The 23,362-nt window shown below is 40.3% G+C and overlaps 1 protein-coding gene across 1 annotated transcript in view; it reads right to left on the bottom strand.

The window, feature by feature from the left end:
• The window catches only part of dnah3 (dynein axonemal heavy chain 3), a 156,707-nt gene that overhangs the window by 10,081 nt on the left and 123,264 nt on the right, over window positions 1-23,362 (bottom strand). Inside the window, exons 49-57 of the mRNA XM_059979325.1 lie at window positions 20,383-20,565; window positions 19,544-19,742; window positions 12,512-14,653; window positions 11,848-12,073; window positions 8,601-8,845; window positions 8,250-8,366; window positions 7,827-7,984; window positions 4,829-4,996; window positions 989-1,131 (exon numbers count right to left, since the gene is read on the bottom strand). Of these exons, the coding sequence (XP_059835308.1) occupies window positions 989-1,131; window positions 4,829-4,996; window positions 7,827-7,984; window positions 8,250-8,366; window positions 8,601-8,845; window positions 11,848-12,073; window positions 12,512-14,653; window positions 19,544-19,742; window positions 20,383-20,565 (3,581 nt within the window). The remainder of the gene's footprint in view (window positions 1-988; window positions 1,132-4,828; window positions 4,997-7,826; window positions 7,985-8,249; window positions 8,367-8,600; window positions 8,846-11,847; window positions 12,074-12,511; window positions 14,654-19,543; window positions 19,743-20,382; window positions 20,566-23,362) is intronic.

Raw genomic sequence — 23,362 nt, 5'->3', positions numbered from 1 at the left:
TGCAGTATTCCTTCTTCCCCTCCTTGCTTACTTAGAATCAACCTGTCACTATCTAACAAATATTGAAAGACTCTGCTTCTATCACTCTTTGAAAATGAGCTGTAAAGGCTGTTAGTCCACAAAGAAAAAAAAAATCCCTCACCTGTCTTAAATGGGTGATTCTTTATTTCTAAACATTGACCTTTACTTCTAAATCATCTCCAGCATATCCATTCTTTTAAGACAACCTGCCCATTCCAGATATATTTAGTAAATTGTCCAACTAAACTTCTTCCTTCAAGAAACACAATATATATTACTCGTGTTAAGTCTCCTTCATGCCCTAATTAGCTGTTGCACCTATATTTTGGTCTTTTGTAAATCATGTAGAATAGTTTGATCCCTCAGCACTTAGATCACATTCCTTTTGCTCCAAAATGGCACTTTCATGGCATTTTCATACTTCATACACTACCAGATATTACCCTTTCATTCAAACTATCTGTAATCCCTCTAGAAATCTTTCTCTATGAAGAGACACAAGAAACTGAAGATGCTGGAACCTGGAGTAAAGGCTAACTAATGGTAAAACATAATGAGCATCTGTGAAAGCAAAGGGATGGTTGATATTTGAGATCCAAAGTGGAGGTTGAAAAATCACTGACAGCTAGAAGGCACTTCTGTCTATTTCTATTCAAATAAGACCAGCAACTAAAATCGTAGATGGCTTACTGCTGCCATTGATGGGTGGTTTTAGAATCATAAAATTTCCCAAACCATAAACTGCTTTATGGCAGCCATTGTATATTGAAACACTTGCTCACACTTGATCTAGATTTAAGTATAAAATTGAACTTGTTCATTTTTTCCACAGTTCTTCCCTTGAAATTATTTAACCTTGTCCCCAAAAACAACGTTTATTTGGTTTACGATTGCAGCTTTTACTCTCAAATAGAACTTCACTTTCGCAATGTGATATTTTTGTGAATAAATCATTTTCATTACATACCTGTTGAACCTGATAAGTTCTTGTCTGAGTACTGTATTCATGGACTCATTATACACCACTGGATACTTTGCCATCACAACTTCCAAATCAAAATCATTAGGAAGTTTGGATAAAATGTCTGCAGCGAGGTCTTCAACAACTTCCTGAAATTATAATAAAGATCCATTTGAAGAATTTCTTATACCTCAGTTTAACTACAGAAGATACTATAGTGTTGTAGCAGTTTTGTTTTAATTCTTAATTTTGTTAATTAATATCAAGGAAGTTTTTCAAACTATTTCTTTAAAAATTCCTTATTAGCTGCAAAGACAAGCCAGAGCATCACAGTTATTCCACTGTCAACACAAATTACAATATTAACTCTTAAGAAATCAAAAATCTATGAAAGAAATGTATGTAAGTGCCTTTCTTGACTTTGGAATATTCAATACTATGCTGTATTAACTAGGTGTAACTTGAAATACTGGAGGTATTGGAAATCTGAAATAAAAACAGAAAATGCTCTAAACATTCAGTAGGTCAGGCAAAGAGGCAACATTTCTGATCCATGACGTTCCAAAAAAACTTGGATATATTAGAAGTAAAACCAGCAGGTAAGCCTTCTATTAGAACAGATATTCAGGACTATTGTACCTGCCAATGGAAGGATCAATGACTTTGGTGAATGGACAGAAGAAATACCAAACTTACAGTGAATAGAAATGCTTGAAAATTCCTCTTTGCTGGGTTTGTATCAGTATGATGAAATGCACTCAATATGCCTGGCTGCATTTAGCTCCAATAACACTCACATGTCCTAGATACCATCATGGACAATTTTGCCCCATTGATTGTTGCCCCAGCTAACACTCCAAATAATTCACTTCCAGTACTATAACTACTGTACGCACCATTAGCAAAACATATTAGCCAGTCCGATAAAGCCTTTTCAAATGGTAACCTCCATCACCTTGAAACACAAGACTGTGAATATTTGGAATGCCATCAGCTGAAATTCTCCACCTTCCTAAGTCACACACAACTGTACTGGGAAAATATTGCCATTACTACATCTAAACTGAGCACGTCTCAGCCCATCTGCTTCATTATACACTACACCTGCTCAAGAAGGCAGCTCTCTACCATCTTCTCATGGACAAATACGAATGAGCAATAGATGCTGACTTTCCCTTGACACCCATATCCTGTAAATGTACTTCTAAAAAAATTCCCAATAGTCAAGGGAATTGGGAAATCCAGAACAAAGGATTATTCTTAGATTAAATCCAAGAGGTTATGAACAGTGTCCCAGGGACAGAAGTCGTGAAATTCAATTTCAGGAGTCAGGATCTAGATTAGATATAGAAGATATAGATATTTAGATATAGAATCAGAATTAGGCCATTTGCCCCATCGAATCTACTCTGCCATTTCATCATCGCAAAGCCAGATCCCTCTCACCTGCCTTTTCCCTGTATCACTTCATGCCGTCACTAATCAAGAATCTATCAATCTCTGCTTAAATATGTCCAATGACCTAGTCTCCAAAGCCTTCACTCACTTCTGCCCCCTGATACTGCCAGTGAAGACTGATGCAAAATACTTATTTAGTTCAGCCGCCATGTCATTGCCCCTCATTACTACCTCTTCAGTATCAAAGGTCTGATATCTCCTTTCACCTTGCTTTTACACTTTATGTATCTGAAGAAATTTTTGGTCTCCACTTTAGTGTTATTGGCTAGCTTACTTTAATATTTAATCTTTACCTTCTTAAAGGCTTTTAGTCGTTTTCTGTTGGTATTTGAAAGTTTCCCAATCCTCTGACTTCCCACTAAGTTTTGCCTTGCTATATAACCCCTTTTTGGCTTTGACTTCTCTTGTTAGCCATGGTTGTGCCACCTTTCCTTTAGATTTCTTCCTCTTTAGTTTGTATATACACTGTGCCTTTCAAATTGCTTCCAGAAATTCCAGTCAACCCTGCTAGTGTTTTCTTGGTCCTCTCTCATGCCTCTGTAATTCCCTTTACTCCATTATAATACTGATACATCTGATTTTAGTTTTTCCCTCTGTAATTGCAAGATGAATTCAAACATATTATGATCACTGGCCCCTAAGGGTTCCTTTACCTTAAGCTCTCAATACCCAATCCTGATTGCTGATGCCCTAGTGGACTCCACTATGAGCTACTCTAAAAAGCCATATCATAGGCATTCTACAAACTCCCCTCTTGGGATCCAGCACCAACCTGATTTTCCCAATCAATCTGCATAATCGAAATCCCCCATGACTATCATGACATTGCCCTTTTGATATGCATTGTCTATCTCGCATTGTAATTTGCAGACCATATCTTTACAGATATAGTTCAGAGTTCTGTATATAACTCCCATCAGGGCCTTTTTACCCTTGCAGTTTCCTAGGTTTACCCACAATTCTAGACCTTCTGATCCTATGTCACCTCTTTCTAATGATTTGATCTGAATTTTTACCAACAGACCTTCTCCACCTCCTTTGCCTACCTGCCTGTCCTTTCAATATAATGTGTATCCTTGGACGTTAAGTTCCCAGCTATAATTTGAGTTTTCAACTATGTTAACCTTTACGATCAGATTGTATATAAATGCTTTCTCACATGGAAGATAAATGCTATGCATACTGGCTTATCCAATGAAGTGTTTTCATGTTGTAACTTGTGTGTAAACACATTGACTGTGTGTAAACACACTGATACTACTGTCCTCTACTGCACTAAGGTCAATCGGCATTAATTATTGAGAAATCACTTTAAGATTTTTTTTTGCATTTTTCCCTATCATGAATACCAGCTATTTCTGCACACTCATAATGACAGTCATCTGGTAACACTTTTACCTCTGAGTCAGTTAGAGGGTTCAAGTCCCAAGGAGAGGAAAACAAGTGGAAGTTCCACTTCAGTGGAAAGATGCCAGTATAACAGAATACTCTGCACTTGACTTGATGAATGCGGGTCCAACAAAAGAAAAAGATTGAGTGACACTCCAGTGCAGTGTCATGGGAGTGTTTCACTGTCAGAGGTATCATCTTTTAGAGGAGACGTAAACTAAAGTCCTTTCTGTTCTTTCAGATATATGTTAAAAATGCCCTGAACTATTTAAAAGAACAGGAGAGTTGTTAGTAAATGTTTTTCCAAAATTATGAATTTCACATCGTATAAGCCAGTGACAATAACTTTGAATATTACTCAACCTACATCACTAACAGAGAAAATTTGATTATTTTCAGGCTGCTGCCTGTGGGATATTTTAACATGTAGATTAGCAAACACATTTCTTCAATTTCAATGGTAATTACAATTTAAATTCTTTCATTAGCTGTAAAATGGCTTTGTGACAACACAAAGTTGTAAAAGGAACATTATATAAAGGCAATAATTATGAATGGGCTGCCACAGTAAACCATGAAGTAAAACTACACAACAAAAGCAGAGAATGCTGGAAACACAGTACCTGTGGTGAAGATCCTTCAGATATCAATACAAAACGGCTTTTAAAAATGTGAACTATCTTAAACTCTTTAGTGTCCATTTCCAAATAATTAGTTAGCAAATGTATTCCAATAATAAATATTTCATCACTATGCACGAGGAAAGCTGCAGATTTTGAAATCAAAATCAACACATACAAAATGTTGGAGGAACTCAGCTGATGGTGCCGGGCCTGCCAAGTTCCTCCAGTGATTTGTGTGCGTGTTAATTGGTCACTGTTATGTTTTAGCTAAAGAAGGCAAAGCTGCAACATGTAAAATATGATGTCACTATGCACTTAACTAAACACATCACATTTTTCTGTATAATCATCATCCTTCCCATTTTTCCCAACTTACTTGAGGAGATTTACCACCACCTCCAGACTGCCTGGGAAGAGTCAGGAGCACCCCAACAAAGAGCTGATTCGTCTCCTGGTTATCTTTGGTTATATCAGCATTTTCATGAAGTCCAAATACCTCCGGATGAGCCACGGCTGGTAGTTTCCGCAGATAATCTATATAAGACTAAATATCAAATTGACAAAAATAATTAATTCTACTAAGTACAGAGTATGCAACTGAAGCAACTTTTTGAATTTTCAGATGATGGGATTAAGATAAATGAGGAGAAATATTATATTCAATAGAAGTAAAACTAAGCATTGAGGGGTTTATCATTTTTGATGAAGCTTGGATACAACATATCCTGGGCTATTAAAAGAAGCGGCTCTCAAAATTCAACCCCATGTCCCCATCGTCAGAGGTGGAAACGGGTAAGGCCAGCCAACAAGGCTCTGGTGAGGCTGTACAGCCCAATTCCTTTGTACCATCAATGCAATGGACTGCAGAAGCATTGCTGAACTCCAGCCATACCATCAACCTCAGAAGACAGTGGAGATAGGAGGTCATCGATGGACTATCCAAGGGCCAAAGTAAATATTAAAAGAAGCAAAGGTGGAGGTGAGTTGATTATGGGAAGGTCATGTCTGACTAACTTGATTGAACACTTTGAGGGGGTGACAAAGAAGGTTAATGAGGACAGTGTGTTTGACGTTATCTGCAAGAATTACAGCATAGCCTTTGACGAGGTTCCATATGTAAGCATCCACAATCAGCTCCAGGCAGAAAGCAAAGAATAATGGTGGATAGGTGATTCTGTGGCCAATACTTGGTCCCCTGTTTTTTCTAAGATACATATTTTATATTTTAATGATATGAACCTAAATTTAATGGATACAATAAAGCAGTTTCCAGATGAAACAACATGTGGGGGAAAGATTTGAACTGCTGGAAGATGTTGAAGGTCTGGTTGTCTAGGCAGAAAGATGGCAAATGGAACTTACTGCAGAGAATTGTCAGATAATATACGTGTGGATGTGCAGCCTGAGCCAGGAAATGCATGATGAATGGGAGGATATTCTGTGTTGTGGTGGAACAGGTAGATCTTTAGAGGGATGTGTACAGATCTATAACGGTAGCAAGACAGGTTGATTAGATGATTAAGTAAGTGTATTGGATGTTTCATTTATCCAAGGAAACTGAGTGCAATACTTGCTAAGTCACAGTTTGAAAGCTGCACACATCCCTGCTCACCACACTTCAGGAAAGATGTGAATGTACAGGAGAGGGTGTTGAGGTTATGAAAATGTTGCTTAACTGGAAACTTATCTATGAGGAGAGTTCCGATATGCTCGGATTGTTTTCTTTGAATAGAGGCAGCTGAGGAGAAATTTAATTGAATTACATGAAATTATGAGGGACATAACAAATAGTCTTGGTGTATGAGTTTCTGTGGAATGCAGAGATAAAAGAAGCTGTCTATTTTTATATCCGTAACCTTGCCACCATAATTACATTCACCTTTACGGATCAGGCTGGTTTTTATTAACTGGCAAGGACCCAATAGGCTGAAGAGCTTCCTTCTATATCATAAATGCTGTATGATTTTATGATGAACACTTTGGATAATGCCTGTCAGTGAAGCACTTATTTTAAAAACGTAGATCTCTCTTAGTAAGTTTTGATTGGCAATCTATTTATGAAGTATAAAATCAACTTATAAATTAAAAAATCAGAAATATGTGTAAGAAGGACACTATATTTTTATGGTGTATCATCTTTCTCTTTTAATTATCTATTTTACTTGTAAATTCACGTGACCATATTGGTTTCTTTCCACATCTCAAACACATCCCAGTAGATAAACTGGTTTCTGTAAATGGCCTGTGTTGTAGGCAGATAGCAGGAGAATTAGGGAGAAGTAAGAGAGCAGGGCTTACAGATAAGTCAGTTGGAAAAACTCAGAGCTGCCGTAGGCGCAAGAGACCAAGTGGCCTCCTCCCAGGTCATGAGAAAATAGGAGGTATAAAAAAGGCACGATCCAGAACTTTTATCAGAAGCAAAACTTTTCACCTCAGTGCAACTAAAATCTGAACAGTGTCTCTCTCAGAGTCTGCACTTTTCTCTTCTGCTTATTTCCCCCCCAAAACTGCCTGTTTTATTGTATACTTAGGTAACTTTATGTGCTGTGTGTGACTGTATGTACTGTGTTTTGCAGCTTGACCCCGGAGGGACTCCATTTCATTTAGCTGTATACCTGCAGTTGAATTAACAGTAATACTTTGAACTTGAACTTGGAACCTAATGCACTCAGACAACTTGGTAACCTAGCCTTTGGTCAAAATAATAACCGTGCATTATATCGCTGAAGTTTCTTTATAAACTAATCTCCCAAGGAAAGAAGGTATTAGCTAAAGGCTGCCCTAAATAACCTGTGTATTAGCCTCTTCCTGGACCTGTCACACTTTGTCGACTCTGAAATCTGCCAGGCTGCAGCTACAACTATAAATATAAAACATAGGAGCAAAATTGGGCTATTCAGCCCATCGAGTCTGTTCTGCCATTTCATCATGTCTCATTTGTTATCCCTCTCAATTCCATTCTCATGCCTTCTCCCTGTAACCTTTGATGCCCTTACTAATCAAGAACATATCAACCTCTGCTTTAAATAAACCAAATGACTTGGCCTCCACAGCTGTCTGCGGCAGTGAATTCCACAGATTCACCACCCTCTGGTTAAAGAAACTCTTCATCACGTCTGTTTGAAAGAGATGACACTGTATTGTTCATATAGTCCTTTTAACATAACAAAAATACTTCATAATGCTTCATGTGAACAAAAATAATCACATATTATCTACTTCACATACTCTTCAAAGGAATGCAGAAGTTATTTGATATTACAAAATTATGACAGTTGACTAAGAAAAAGTTAGAAAACTTTCTCAAGGCCTTAACTCAAGTTTGTTTATTAAATTAAAATGTTCTTACCTACTAATTTCACCTGTTAACTTACCTGACATGGGCCATGTAATGGGACGAAGTAATCATTGCCAGGTGCAAGCTTATAATGGTGCTGGGTGATCAGTTCTTCATTGTATACAATGGATAGAAGAGATAAAAGCAGCCGCCTGTCTTTGTCATCTGTAACTCTGCCACCATAATTACATTCACCTTTAAGGATTGAGAAAGACCAAACTTTGATTCAATTTGGAAACCGGCATTAATGCCACAACCAAAAGTTTCATTAAAATGATGCTGATACTTAACATCAATGAAGAAAATAATTATCAATATTCAAAATTCAAAGTAAATTTATTACCAAAGTACTTATCGGTCACCGTATACAACCCTGAGATTCATACATTTTCTTGTGGGCATTCACAGTAAATACAAGAAACACAACAGATTCAAAGATAGAACCCAACAGATCACCTGCCTGTTAAATATGTTAGAGCTTCTAGTGGTACCTCTTCATATTCATTCAGAAACATCTGGATCTGTCTCATGCTTATTCGCAGATCAGACTCATTAAATTCATAAGGAATATTCCAGCCTATAAAATGCATAACAAGCAGCACAAGATAACAAAAAAGTACATTCTAACAACTTAGTTATTATCATAAACAGCAAATGCTTTATTTTTAATTTGAAAGTTACATGTAAAGTTAACTAGAAAATAATAAATAAAACAATCATACGGGGAAAGTTATTTGTCACGTGTTTTGAAACTGAGAAGCAATTCACCCATAATTGGTTTTAAACCATTTCTCTAATGTTGGATACTCACCCAAAGGACCAAAGTTCCTTCTCTCTTGCACTAAAGCATGAAAAAAGCAAAGACCAAACAGGAGCTTTTGCCAGATTTCAGGTTTGTTACAGCTGGAGAAGAAGACGGTATCTGAGATTGGGTCATTGAGATAAGAACGTAACATATTTGCTCTGAGGCCCTTGGGTGGTTCATTTGTCATCTTCACCCCATTCTGGAGAATGCTGACAGGAAACATGTCCGATGGGTAGCTGGTCAGCCACAACCTGGAATTATAAATTGGTTTAGTTGGCACAATCAGGCATTAATATCTGAAAATGCTTTGTATATAATTCACATGTTAAAAACATCTGCATTGTATTTTTTGCATCTATATTTCCAAAATATCCGGGAAGATAGATAGGTGGATAGTTTATAGATCCCAAAGGAAATTACAGTGTCACAGTAGTATTACAAGTGCACAGATATATTAGAAGAGAAGTAAGAAAGCATAAAAATAAGTTTCTTTAAAAATAACATGTACAAGATTTACAAGTCAAAGATTACAAGATCACTTCCCCGGCTATAGGTTGACTTGTTATAGGGCCTAATGGCTGAGGGTAAGAACAACCTCATATAGTGCTCTTTGGAACAGTGCAGTTGTCTTAAGTCTATGACTAAAAGTGCTTGTCTGTTCAGCCAAGGTGGCATGCAGAGGGCGAGAAACATTGTCCAGAATTGCCAGGATTTTCCGGAGGGTCCTTTGTTCTACCACAGCCTCCAGTGTGTCCAGTTTGACTCCTATAACAAAGCTAGTCTTTCTATTCAGTTTATTGAGCCTATTGGCATCTCCCGTGTAGATGTCATTGCCCCAGCACACCACCACATAGAAGATTGTACTGGTGACAACAGACTGGTAGAACATGCAAGGGAGAGGACTGCAAACTCCAAAGGACCTCAGTCTCCTCAGGAAGTAGAGGTGACTCTGACCCTTATTTTACAAAGCCTCTGTGTTGGTGCCCCACTCAAGCAGACCTAATGTTATAAGATAAAGTTTGCAGCACTGCAATTAACAGTGGACACACTAACATCAATGCGAGTGAACTATTTATACTTACAGACTAGTTTAGCTATTTAGTTAAATTATGGTTGCTCTGTGCATATCCCATGAGAGTATAACACAGGTATGTTTAAGATGTGTTTATAGTTTATCCATTCCAACTAAAGAAACTATATTATTTATGCATGTGTTTCAGGAAGAATTACATTAATGCTTCCTTGGATCCAAAAGATTGAAGAAATAGATGTATGGTAAGGTAACAGAGGGCCCTGTCATTGATAGTATACAGCAGAATAAATATGACAAGGTCTTATATGCTAGAAGTATATAGCTTCTGTTCCCACATCCTCCCCATATTAGTAATTAAAGATCTTTTTACAAGTTGTGCTTTAAATAAGACCATAAGGTATAAGAGAAGAATTAGGCCATCTGGTCCATCGAGTCTGCTTAGCTATTTCATCACAGCTGATCCAATTTTCCTCTCAGCCCCAATCTCCTGCCTTCTCCCCATATCACTTCATCCCCTGACCAATCAAGATCTATCAGCCTCTTTCTTACACATACAGTATATAATAAGTCTTGACTTCCTGTGCCAAAGATTCACTACTCTCTGGCGAAAGAAACTCATCCTCATCTCTGTTCTGAAAGGACCTCCTCCATTCTGATGTTGTGTCCTCTGATCTTAGAATCTCCCACCATAGGAAACATCATCTCCACATCCAATCTATTCACCATTTCACCATTTGATAGGTTACAATGAGGTCACCCATCAGTCTTCAAGTGAATACAGGCCCAGAGCCATCAATGCTCTTCATATGACAAACCATTCAATCCTGGAATCATTTTTGTGAAATTTCTTTGAACCCTCCCCAGTTTCCTTTCTAAGCTAAGGGGCCCAAAACTGCTCACATTACTCCAAGTGAGACCACACCAGTGCTTTATAAATTCTCAACATAACATACTTGTTTTTATACTCTAGTCTTCTTGAAATGAATGCTAACATTGCATCTGCCTTCCTCACCACAGACTCAACCTGCAAATTAACCTTTAGGGAATCCTGCACAAGGACTCCCAAGTCCCCTTGCACTTCAATTTTTTTTTGTATTTTCTTTCCATTTAGAAAATAGTCACCCTTTCATTTCTTCTACCAAAGTGCATGACCATACACTTCCTGACACTGTATTCCATCGGCCATTACTTTGCCCATTTTCCTAATCTAAGTCCTTCCATAGCTTCTCTACTTCCTTCAAACTACCTGCCCCTCCACCTACCTTCATATCATCTGCAAACTTTGCAACAAAGCCATCAATACCATCATCCAAGTCATTGACATATAATGTAAAAAGTATCAGTCCCAACACAGACCCCTGCAGAACACCACTAGTCACTGACAGCCAGCCAGAAAAGGCTCTCTTTATTCTCACTCTTTGCCTCCTGCTTTATCCATGCTGGAATCTTTCCTGTAATACCGTGGGCTCGTAGCTTGTAAAGCAACCTCATGTGTGGCACCTTGTCAAATGCCTCTGAAAATCCAAGTACACAAATTTGACCAATGTTGTCTATCCTGGCTGTTACTTCTTCAAAGAATTCCAACAAATTCATCAGGCAAAAATATTCCTTTGAGGAAACCATGCTGACTACAGGTTATTTTCTCATGTGCCTCCATCTATCCTTAGACCTCATCCTTAATAATCGACTCCAATATCTTCCCAACACTGAGGTCAAACTAACTGGCCTATAGATTATTTTCTTCTGATTCTCTCCTTCTTGAAGAGTGGAGTGGTATTTGCAATTTTCCAGTCTTCCGGAATCATAACATAATCTAGTGATTCTTGAAAATTCATTACAAATGCCTCAACATTCTCTTCAGCAATTTGCAATTTTCTTTAAAAAAAGACCCAGTACATGATTTTTTTCTCAATTTTGTCACATTTATACAACTTTTGTTTATAAATTTTGAGTAACAAAAAAATCTGTACACATTTCCTCCACTTTACTGTTATAAAATCATTACTAACCATTCTAAAAATCTAGTCTAATCCAGTCAGGGATTTTCAGGTTTGCCAAGATTTGAATTGAGGATAAAAGCAAATGTAACATTTTTTAAATATGAATTGAGGTTGACTGTTTCCAGATATTTTGTCATGTTTTCGCATTTATGAACTTATGGCACTTATAATCACCAACATTAAAAAAAAGTATATTCAGCAAAATTAGAAATATTTGGACCTGAAGTTTTTGTTTGTGTTCTCTGGTGTTACCACTTCCTCACATATTTTCTCCAAAGCAGACATCCAACTGGTTGCAAGGTGGCAGTTCTGCAATACGACCCACGTTCCAGATACTAGAGCACCTTCTATCATTGCTGCTGCAATTGGCCCCTGGCCCTGACCAAGTGATATTGTTTGAGTGTTTTCGCCACCCATCCCAAGGTCATCTGCAAACTTTAGCAAGCCTGTGACATGAAATAAAACATTAATAAACCTAGTACAACAAGAAGCTATACAGCCATAAACATTTGTGATTTTTTTCACATTTTTCCCAAGTGCACAGCAGATAAACAGTATAAACAAAAGGATATCTTTTGACAACATGCATATCTTATGGTGGAAACATAATAGAAAATCCTAAATGGTGGTGTCATAATTGAAATAAAATCAAAACAAAATTAAATTAATCTCACAAAAGCACTATTTGTACACTGAAATACTAGATGATGGCACAGTAAACATCTGCAGCTTTTCCTGCATACCATCTTCTCCCATTAACAAAAGTTTACAATTTGCTATTGTTCAAATAAGACAAGCTTATAAGGATAAGATTAAAAGACTAAATTAGTTTTTGTTATAATTCTTTGTTTTCTGCAAAATAAAGTTAATGAGATAAAGATTACCTGCCATGGGATCAGCTCCAGGTGAAAGAATAAATATCAAAGGTGCACAGCAATGGGAATCATTGTAACTACCAGCAAGATCAAAAGTTGGAGGCTCAATAAATGTTTTTCCCATGACACTGACAATGAATTGCTGCACTGCTGGAACAATTTTGTCTGGTCGGAAGCATCTGATAATAATTAAATGAGCCATTCCTTTTAAGGAACTCCACAGATCAGGAAGAACCTCCTCATGAGGCTTTGCAGAGTCATAAATGACTTTCCACTTTGCTATGTTTTCAATCACATGATCCATCAAACCATATAGGTCAGGTAGGTTTGATGCCCGCACAATCTCCGACCAGCTTTTATCTGATAGCCATTCAGAAGCTGGATTGGGATATGGGTTGTCAAGAGCTACACCACCAGTTAGCAAAAATCGCCAAACTTCATCGTTAACTTCTCCTTTGCCTTTCATTAGACCCACATTAAGAAGCAGTGAAAACAGCAGCTTGTCTTTCTCAAAAAGAGAACGGCAGACATTGTTATAAATGCTCGATGTGAAGGTTTCTGTTATAGCTGAAATTCTTTTTGTCACATCTTCACTCTTTTTACTATTTGCAATTGCCTGCATATACAAATTAATGAACCAACTTAGGGAGTACTGATACATTGGCTCAATGTGAGCCAAATCAGAGATACAAAAGAATATGATAGATGAATGCATGGCAACAGGTTTGTAACCCATTCGTGTAATGTCTATTTCTTTCTCTGTTGCACTTGCAATTTGCTGCTTCTCAGATATTTCTTCTGAAAGCAGCTTGGAAGAAGACAGAACTTTAATGGCTGTTTCGTCTTCTAGGATATTTCCCTCTGATGATGACAAGACTTCAAGGATTTTGTCTTCTATCTCCTTGAGTTGCTTTTTGTTCTGTGCACTCTCTATTATTAACAGGTTCTTCTTTTCTTCTAACTCAGGCTTTTCTTTGGCAGCTACAATTCCCAATAATTGATCTTCCAGGCCCAGAGGTGTAATCATGAAATTCAGGAGACAAACTTTTACTGCTACTTCAGGGAGATAGTGCGGGTTTCTCAAACGTGTTGTAATGTAGAATTTGAAATCATGCGAGTACTCAATTATATTTTCCCCTACTTTCATGACCTCTACCCCCTGCTGTTTAAACGTTTGTTTCAGCAATACTGGTTCAAGCATTGGATCCAAATCTTCACCAATATTTTCTAACAAGAGTGGGGTGCCAAACTGGATGGCATTTTCTAAACTTCTTACATAATTAGAGTCAGTTAATTTTATTACTCCAAGTCTATTGTTTTTTTCCATATTTTTGATCCATTTGTTTGCCTGACCTTGGGGATCAATCATTAAAGGCCACCTTCTTGAGTTAGACGTGATTATCCCATTGTCAATGGAAAATGCATCAACAGGCAGGCCTGCAATTTGCCAAGCACGGATTTTTACTGGATCTCCTAATGTGTTGCTTAGGGAAAAGTCATCTGTGCAAGGGATCATCTTCTTTTTACACAAGATCTGCCAATCATTTTGGCACTCCTGGCGGAACTCAACTGTGAAAGCCCCTAAGTAGGCTACAGTGCCAGAAGACAGAAGCACATCACCAGTCAGATCTATGTATCTTATTCCTAACAGGCGAGCAGCTTCTGTCCATCTGTCCTTCTCCCCACCGAGCCCACCTATCAACTTCTCAGCACGCACAAGCTTTTGTGAACAGAGCTCTATGTTATCTTCCAAATCTTTCTTTTTATTATTCATAATTTCAAAATCGTCATTCAGTGTTTGAAGCATGTCCTCCAAAGTTTTCAGTTCTCCCCGTTTAACATTGAGCATATCCATTTGGACTTTAAGTTCAGCCTCAGCAATCCTCAGCCTTTCACGTTTTGGTCCAACCACCTTAATCACACGTTCATACACTTCCATGGCTCTCACCCATTTGCACAATCCTTCACAGGCAGAGGACACATTTTTAATAACAGATGGTTGAAAATCTGGGTGATCTATAAATCTTTCTCTGATTCTTTTCATGACTGCAGGCGGAATATTGTCCTTGTCATAGGTCTTCAGGCTTTCAAGCAACTTTAGGTCTCCAAGAATCTTCTTTGATGGACCCCAATAATCCTCAATCATTTTGCCTGTGTAAAAAATAAAGAAAATATATAAAAATTGTACATATAAATACTTCTGTGTCCTTCCTGATATAATTTCAGTATTTTTTTCCAAGTTCATCAGTAAAAAAATGGAGTAATATAAGGTAATTATTTCTCCAAAACAGTCAGTGTTTTTGGATGTTTCTGGATATGTCTCCAAAGATTTGTTAAACATTACTTTCTCTTCATAAAACTATGTTCCAATTCTGCCTAATCATCAGATGATTTTCTAAGCTTCTACCACAATGTTAGACTGAATGAGCTGTGGTTTTCTCGCCCTCTTCTCTGAAATGGTAGTGTTTCATTTGCTATTTTCCAGTCTAATGAGATAGCTCCAGAATCTAACAAATTTCAGGAAATCTTCATTAGTACATCCACTGCTCTACAGCACAGAACCAAGTTGACCACTGCATCCTCCCTGCTAGTTCCTCTTCCCACATTTGGTCCATGGCCCTCCAAGTCCTTCCCTTCCATGTACCTATCATTCAACTCCACCCACCTCGACCAGTTCCTCTGATGGCTCATTCCAGGTACTCATGGCCCTCTGGGTAAAGAAGTTGCCTCTCAGGACTCTTTCAACTCTCTCCTGTCTTCTGTACGTGCCTTCTTGTTTTGGACTTCTCAACCCTGGGGAAAAGACTACGACCTTCCCATGCAGCCATAGATTTGTGTCATGTACATAATATTTACCTAATTATAATTGCTTTAACTTTCCTGGCATATATTTTAATGGTACTAATGACTTCAAATTCTTCATTGATGATAGAATAATAGTTTCTTTTGATTTCTGTTGTATTTACTGCAATAAAGACACAAGGAAATGCTTCAGCCAATTTCTCTTAATACTCTCTCCTGTCATTATTGTTAAGAGATCCATAATTATTTTGTTATCACCTTCCATTCCACATTATTGGAAACACTCGTAATATTTTGTGCTGCTAAATTAACTATCTTTTCTCTCTACCAGCTTTTGGCAGTATGTTGCTACTTCCTTAAACTATGCAAATCATTCAGAATGACTACCCTCAGAAATGTTAAATAGATTTAAAAGTGGAAAACAATTATTCCTGGGGTATCTTGCAAATAATTTGGAGCTCGTTGCTATCAGCTTTGGAAAGCTAATGCATTTAGGAGCAGCCCGGTAGTGCAGCTGCTGTGACCCAGATTCAACGCTGACCTCTGGTGCTGCCTGTCTGGAATTTGCACGTTCTGCCTGCGATGGTGTGGATTCTTCTAAATGCTCCCGTAATCAGTGATATGCAGACTGCTGTCTATTATGCCTAGTGTGTAGAACTATAGCTTAATTTAGAGGGGGTTTCCTCTAACAGTTTGTCGTAGGGTTTGGGGGCTTGCGTGGCTCAATGAGCCAGGCAGCAGTACTAGCTGGAGTCAGGGCCTTGTGCTTTGACTCTTGGTAGGGTCACCAATGTAAAACAAGTCAAAGGGCAGAGGACAAACTAAGAGTGGTCCACTGGTCTTTCGGGTTCAGGGGTTCAGCTCAGAGCCAACGACCCTGACACAGAAACAACAGCAGGAAGCTGCCTTAAACACCAGTGATGTAACAGGCTGTGGCAATGTCGGTGAGAATGTAGAAAAAATAAAATGGATTCGGGAAAAATTAAAGTCAAAATGCTACTTGATGATTGGTGCAGTTGTTCCAGTGCAAACATTCTCTCTCTGTGATTCTATTTAGCATTAATTCCAAGTGCTGATCAGTACACCTGAGTGACTGGGTATGAAACAATGCACACTGCAGAGCTTGGTTATCGGCTCTGTGGTGAACTGCATATACCTGTCTGGACACGTCCCTCTGCTGACTGCTCCCGTGGCTCCTCCCACAGACCCCTGTAAAAAGGCGGTTGGAGGCACTGCTCCTCCCTCAGTCTCCAGGATGTTGTGTGGCGGTCTCTTGCAGCTAATAAAAGCTTATCATTCGCCTCCCATCTCCGAGAGTTATTGGTGGTGCATCAGCCTCAGACAAGAGTCAGGAATGGGATCAGAGTACCTGGGATGATCACTATTTTACTTCAACTTTAAAGAGCTATTTTTACCTTGCTTACACTACTAAGATCAAATGGAAACAAAATTGTCAACTGGAACTAAACCTTTCTTCCCCTGTTGATACAAAGAAAGCTACTAGCCAGATCAACACCATAAGACCATATGACCATGAGACATAGGAGCAGAGTTAGGCTATTTGGCCCACTGAGTCTGCTTCACCTGGGCTAAAGCTGATTTATTATTCCTCTTAACCCCCAATTCTCCTGCCTTTTCCCCATAACCTTTGACACCTGGATTAATCAAGAACCTATCAACCTCTGTCTTAAGCATACCCAATGATATGGCCTGCACAGCCGCCTGTGGCAATGAATTCCACAGATTCACCACTCTCTGGCTAAAGAAATGTTTCCTTATCTCTATTCTAAATGATGTCCCTCTATTATGAGGTTGTGCCCTCTGGTTCTAGACTCACCCACCATAGGAAGCATCCTCTCCACATCCACTCTATCTAGGCCTTTCAACATTCATCTAAACTCCAATGAGTACAGGCCCAGAGCCATCAAGCACACCTTACATGTTAACCCTTTCATTCCTAGTACCATTCTCATGAATCATCTCTGGACCCTCCCTATGCCAGGACATCTCTTAGATAAAGGGCCCAAAACAGCTCATAATACTTCAAGTGTGGACTGATCAGTGTCTTATAAAGCCTCAGCACTACAGCCTTGCTTTTGTATTCTAGTCCTCTCAAAATGAATGCTAACACTGCAATTGTTTTCCCTACCACCGACTCAACCTGCAAGTTAGCCTTTAGGGAATCCTACACAAGGACTCCCAAGTCCAGTTGCACCTCTGATTTTTGAGCTTTTTCCCCCATTTGTAAAATAATCCACACCTTTCTTCTTCCCACCAAAATGCCTGACCATACACTTCCCTTCGCTATATTCAACATGTCACCTCTTTTGCCTATTCTCCCAATCTGACTAAGTCCTTCTGCAAGCACCCTGCTTCCTCAACACTACCTGCCTCTCCATCTATCTTCGTATCATCCACAAACTTGATGACAAAGCCATCAATTCCATCATCCAAATCACAGACATATTACATGAAAAGAATTGGTCCCAACACCCCACCCCCCCAACCCCTGTGGAATGCCACTAGTCACCAGCAGCCAATCAGAAAAGGATCCCTTTATTCCGATTCTTTGCCTCCTTCCAATCAACCAATGCTCTATCCATGTTAGTATCTTTCCTGTAATACCATGGGCTCTTACCTTGCTCAGCAGCTTCATGTGCGGCACCAAACCAAAGGTCTTCTGAAAATCCAAACAAACTACACCCACTGACTCTCCTTTGTCTACCTTACCTGATATTTCCTTGAAGAATTCCAGCAGATTTTTCAGGCAAGATTTCCCCTTGAGGAAACCATGCTGACTTTGGCTTATTTTGTCATGTGTCTCCAAGTACCTCAAAACCTCATCCTTAATAATGGACTACCAACATCTTTCCAACCATTGAAGTCAGGCTAATTGGCCTATAATTTCCTTTCTTCTGCCTCCATCCCTTCTTGGAATGACATTTGCAATTTTTCAGTCCTCCAGAACTAGGATTCCAGGATCTAGTGATTCTTGAAAGATCATTACTGATCAAGGCCATTGGCAATAAAGTATGTGCTAGTAAGAGGGCTGATTTCCATCAAACTCATTGACTAGGGAGAAATGGGGAGCTACAACCTTTCTACAAGTTTCAATGTTCAAAGTTCTAAGTAAATTTTATTATCCAAGTACATATATGCCAACATTACAACCCTGAGGTTCATTTTCTTGAGGGCATACTCAGCAAATCTATAGAATAGCAACGATAACAGGATCCACAAAAGATCTACCAGAGTGCAGAAGACAACAAACTGCGCAAGTTTAAATATAAATAAATAGCAATAAATAATGAGATAGAGAGACTTTAAAGTGAGATCATTGGTTGTAAGAACATTTCAATGATGGGGCAAGTGAGTGTGGTTATTCCTTTTAATTCAAAAGCCTGGTGGTTGAGGGGTAGTAACTGTTCTTGAACCTGTTGGTGCGAGTCCTGAGGCTCTTGTACCTTCTACCTAATGGCAGTGGCGAGAAGAGAGCATGGCCTGGGTGGTGAGGATCTCTGATGATGGGTGATGGAATGGAGTTTCAATGGAATGAGAGAACCCAGTTATGGCTTCCATTCTACTGCTATCACAGGAACTTATTGCCAAAAGGCTCAGACAGAAACTAAACATAAAAATGTTTTCAATGTGTTCTGAGACAATTCTCACCCTTTAAACTCTTCAGTTGTTCACAGTGTCAAGTTTCAAACTCAGTGGCAAGGATCTAGGGAAGGACCGAATTTGTGTTCTTAATTATCCCAATTTAAGAAAATGGATTAGGGTTTGAACAATGCCAGGAAATCCTATCTCATTCCATCAATAAGGGGAAAAAATCAGCTGTTCTGTGTCATCCTGTTCAAAAACAATCAGCAGAAGTTTGGTGATGGCATTATTCATCGTAATTTTCAAGTTTTCAGCCCTTCGTTAGGGAAAGTTAGATGCATATTACATCCTGTACATCCTGAAAAGACGTTATTTTCTAGACTTCAGAAGTTTATAGATATCTGCACGGCTACCTGCCATACAAAATAAGATGCATTATTTTCAGGCACAAAATTGAACTTTCTTATAATTCAAAGTTATACAAAATAGTTTTGTGACCTAGTTCAGTGGGTACACTTCAGTTTGCAAAAAGCTGCTTGGAGATTGCCTTGATTGCAAATATTGTCACTTTAAATATAAAAGAGTGATCATTAATGGCAGGGTTAAAGTAATCCCCAAAACAATTGAGTACTGCACCTGATCCACTTGGATCTGGTTTTCTTTCTGGTTTTATCCCTTTCATTACGCAGATACTTTCCATCACCAGCTTTATGGGACCAGGTGGATTCTGCATAGACTTTACCACTGTGATGTCAGCAGGCTTCAGAGTATCAAGGGCTGCCACAGCAGCCTCTAATGCCGGCATGGCTTCTGCAAGATCTCCCTCACATTCGTCCTGCAGAAACATTCCAAAGATACAAAATAAAACATCCCAAAAAAGGCCAAGCTTAACAACTGCAAACACAGACTGCAGCCCGTTCTTTTTTCTCAGCAAATTCACTTCGTAGAAGATTTTGTAATTTCAGTCCCCATTTGCTTGCAAAGTTAGTCACACCATTGTGTAATCATCTTAAATTAAATCCACAAGATGTCGAATCAACATCACCATAAACAAACCAAAATTATCACTGATAATAGAGTATCGTTAAAACAATCTACCACCCTTTTTTGTAAATCAATGGATGCACTATTGACAATCTTAGGATACCTGGACTATATTATGCAATATAATAGATTTAATGCTTAATTAATTAGCCTTAGGCATTTACAGAAACTTGGTTCCACAGTGACATTTAATTAGTTTTCTTTCCCCCATCTTCACTCTGATCTCTGCAGCGAGGTTCAATAATATTATTAGGAATATACCATTAGGATCCTGACTTAGGAAAAGGAGCTCTGCTCACAATGGTGTTTGGATGGGAGAAACAAATCCTGCTGCAAGCTGACATTATCAAGAAAAGAAAATCAGCCTAGCAGTAAAAGAATTTAAGACTAATTGTTTGCCAGAAAATTTATTGTTATTACCAGTGTTGTACCTTAATTGCTTGTGCATTGGCTGCAGCCTCATTAGCCACCACCTCATCCGCTGCAACCAACTCCCTCTTTGCATCAACTTCAACAGTTTCTTCTTCGATTTTGACCATCATCTTATCAGTCTCAGCAGACGTCTTAATTAGCTCGGGCTGCAGGTCTGTGAGCTCCTTCTGCATAACAGAAACCTAATTGGGGGGGGGGGGACCATAACACAAAGCAACAATTAGAAATAGTTGCATATTATGTAATGTGGCAACATAAAATTCTGCATGTTACAATGAAACATCATCCTGGATGATGTGCAAAGAACTCACAAGTCCTGTCACGAGTACCAAAGCCTGGGTTTCTTTGCCTGAATCAAAGGTAATAATTTTACCAAATAATGGAAGACAGAGTGAAACACCCACCTACTGCACATACTTCGTGATTTTATTTCATTGACTTAACATGAAAATGAGTAGATTCTGTCTTTCTCTCAGCAAGCTCCTCTGTTAATTTACTGTGCGGGGGTGAAAATTATTGTACAATTGTGAACTTACCATCAGGACTGAAAATTTCTGCCAGCAACAGAACAACGTTATACTTGGATCAAAGTAAGTTGCAATTCAGGTGTCATCATGTCCATTAAAATAATTATAACCAAACTAATGTTAGTCATTACTAAAAACCATGCTAGGATTCAAGGAACCCAATGACTTTTCTCAAACCAGAAAAATACAATTCTGTGGCAACCCACTTTCTGCGCAGGTGAACCGGCTCACAAATAGCCAGCGCGTGGGGGGAGACTTTGGTAATGCACCTCCGATGTCATTTCCGCCCGGAGAGGGCGGGTGCTAGGGATTTAAATACCAGCACCACGAAGTTTGAACTAACTAGTCTCGAAACAACTTGTCGTTATTTCAGCGCTGTGTAGCACATCGCTACATTGGTGACCCTGATGGTCCAAACGGGATTTGGACCAAAGATGACTGACTCTTCATCTGTTCATGCAGTTTCGGTAAAACTGCTGACTTTCTGGGCACTGCGACCACGCGTGTGGTTTAGCCAAGCAGAAGCCCAGTTCTAGATTCGGCAGATATCCTCTGATTCCACGCGTTACTACCACATGGTGAGCGCCCTTGACCAGGAGACGGCCGCCCAGGTTGCGATTTCATACAGTCGCCCCCAGAAGAAGGCAAATATGAAGCATTCAAAGCGCTGTTCATTGAGACCTTTGGCCTCTCACAGCGTGAGCGGGGTGCCCGCCTGCTTCACCTGGATGGTTTGGGAGACAGACTGCCGTCAGCATTCATGAACAAGATGCTGTCCTTTGCTGACGGACACAAGCCCTGCCTCATGTTCAAGCAAGCTTTCCTAGAGCAACTGCCCGAGGACATACATCTGCTGCTGGCCGACGCAGATTTCAGTGACCCCCCCGGAAGGTGGCGGCCCAGGCAGACGTGCTGTGGAAAGCCAAGAGGGAGAGTGTGGCATCCGTCTGTCAGATTACCAGGCCACGTGCTCAACAGCAGACCAGACCTGGCCCGGCAAGGGGCTGCACACAACACAGAGGCAGGAGTGAGGAGGACAGTGAACAGTGGTGTTTCTACCACCAGCAGGGGGGCACAAAAACCCACCGTTGTCACCCGCCCTGCAAGGGCCAGGGCCAGGGCCAGCTGCCGCTAATGACTATGGCGGCTGGCCACCAGGACAGCCTCTTCTACGTCTGGGACAGACAGTCGGGACGCCGCTTCTTGGTCGACACCGGAGTGGAGATCAGCATTTTGCCCCTGACGGGGTATGACACCAGCAACAGGAAGCCAGCACCCACCCTGAGGGCCGCAAACGGCAGCACAATACGGACCTACGGCACCCGCACAGTGCAGCTGCAGTTCGGCGCCAGCCGGTTCATGTGGGTCTTCACACTGGCCGCGGTTGCCCAACCACTCCTAGGGGCTGACTTCTTGTGAGCTCACAGCCTGCTGGTCAACTTGCAAGGGAAAAGACTGGTACATGCCGAGACTTTCCAGACGTTCTCCCTGGGTGAAGCCAAGTTGCCGGCCCCACACCTGGACTTCATCACGCTGTCGGACAACGAATTCACCAGAATCCTGGCGGACTTCCCATCGACTCTGGCACCGCAGTTCACAGCAGGCATGCCCAGTCACAGGGTACAGCCACATTCCAACCCAGGGACCACCCCTCCACGCCCGCGCACGAAGGCTCCCCCTGGAAAAGCTCCGTATGGCGAAGGAGGAGTTCAAGAGGATGGAGGAATTGGGGATCGTACGGAGGTCCGACAGCCCATGGGTCTCCCCCCTGCACATGGTGCCCAAAGCAGCCGGGGGTTGGAGACCATTCGGTGACTACCGCAGACTGAACGAGGCTACCACTCCAGACCGCTACCCCATGCCGCACATACAGGACTTTGCAGCAAACCTGCACGGGGCAAGAATCTTTTCCAAAGTAGACCTCGTCTGGGGATAACATCAAATCCCAGTGCACCCTGAAGACATCCCCAAAACAGCACTCATCACCCCGTTAGGCCTGTTCGAGTTCCTCCAAATGCCGTTTGGCCTGAAGAATGCCGTACAGACATTCCAGCGGCTAATGGATGCGGTGGGACGCGACCTGCACTTTGCGTTCATCTATGTGGACGACATCCTTATAGCCAGCAGTAGTCGTCAGGAGCATCTGTCCCACCTCCGCCAGCTCTGAGTAATTTCGGCCTCACGATCAACCCAGCCAAATGCCAGTTTTGTCTCGATACCATCGACTTCCTAGGCCAAAGGATTACCAAAGACGGGGCAACACCTCTGCCCGCCAAGGTAGATGCAATCCGCCACTTTGCCCGGCCCAACACGGTCAGAGGCCTGCAGGAGTTTGTTGGTATGGTGAACTTCTACCACCGTTTCCTCCCCTCAACAGCCCGTATCATGTGCCCTTTGTACACCCTGATGTCGGGTAAAGGCAAGGACATTACTTGGGATGAGGAGGCCGCGG

The sequence above is a fragment of the Hypanus sabinus genome, chromosome 9 (genome assembly GCF_030144855.1).
Source record: "Hypanus sabinus isolate sHypSab1 chromosome 9, sHypSab1.hap1, whole genome shotgun sequence".
In the NCBI taxonomy this organism is placed as follows: Eukaryota; Metazoa; Chordata; class Chondrichthyes; order Myliobatiformes; family Dasyatidae; genus Hypanus; species Hypanus sabinus.
Note: the sequence above shows the minus strand (reverse complement) of the source record. Positions and strands in the feature narration are given on the sequence as shown.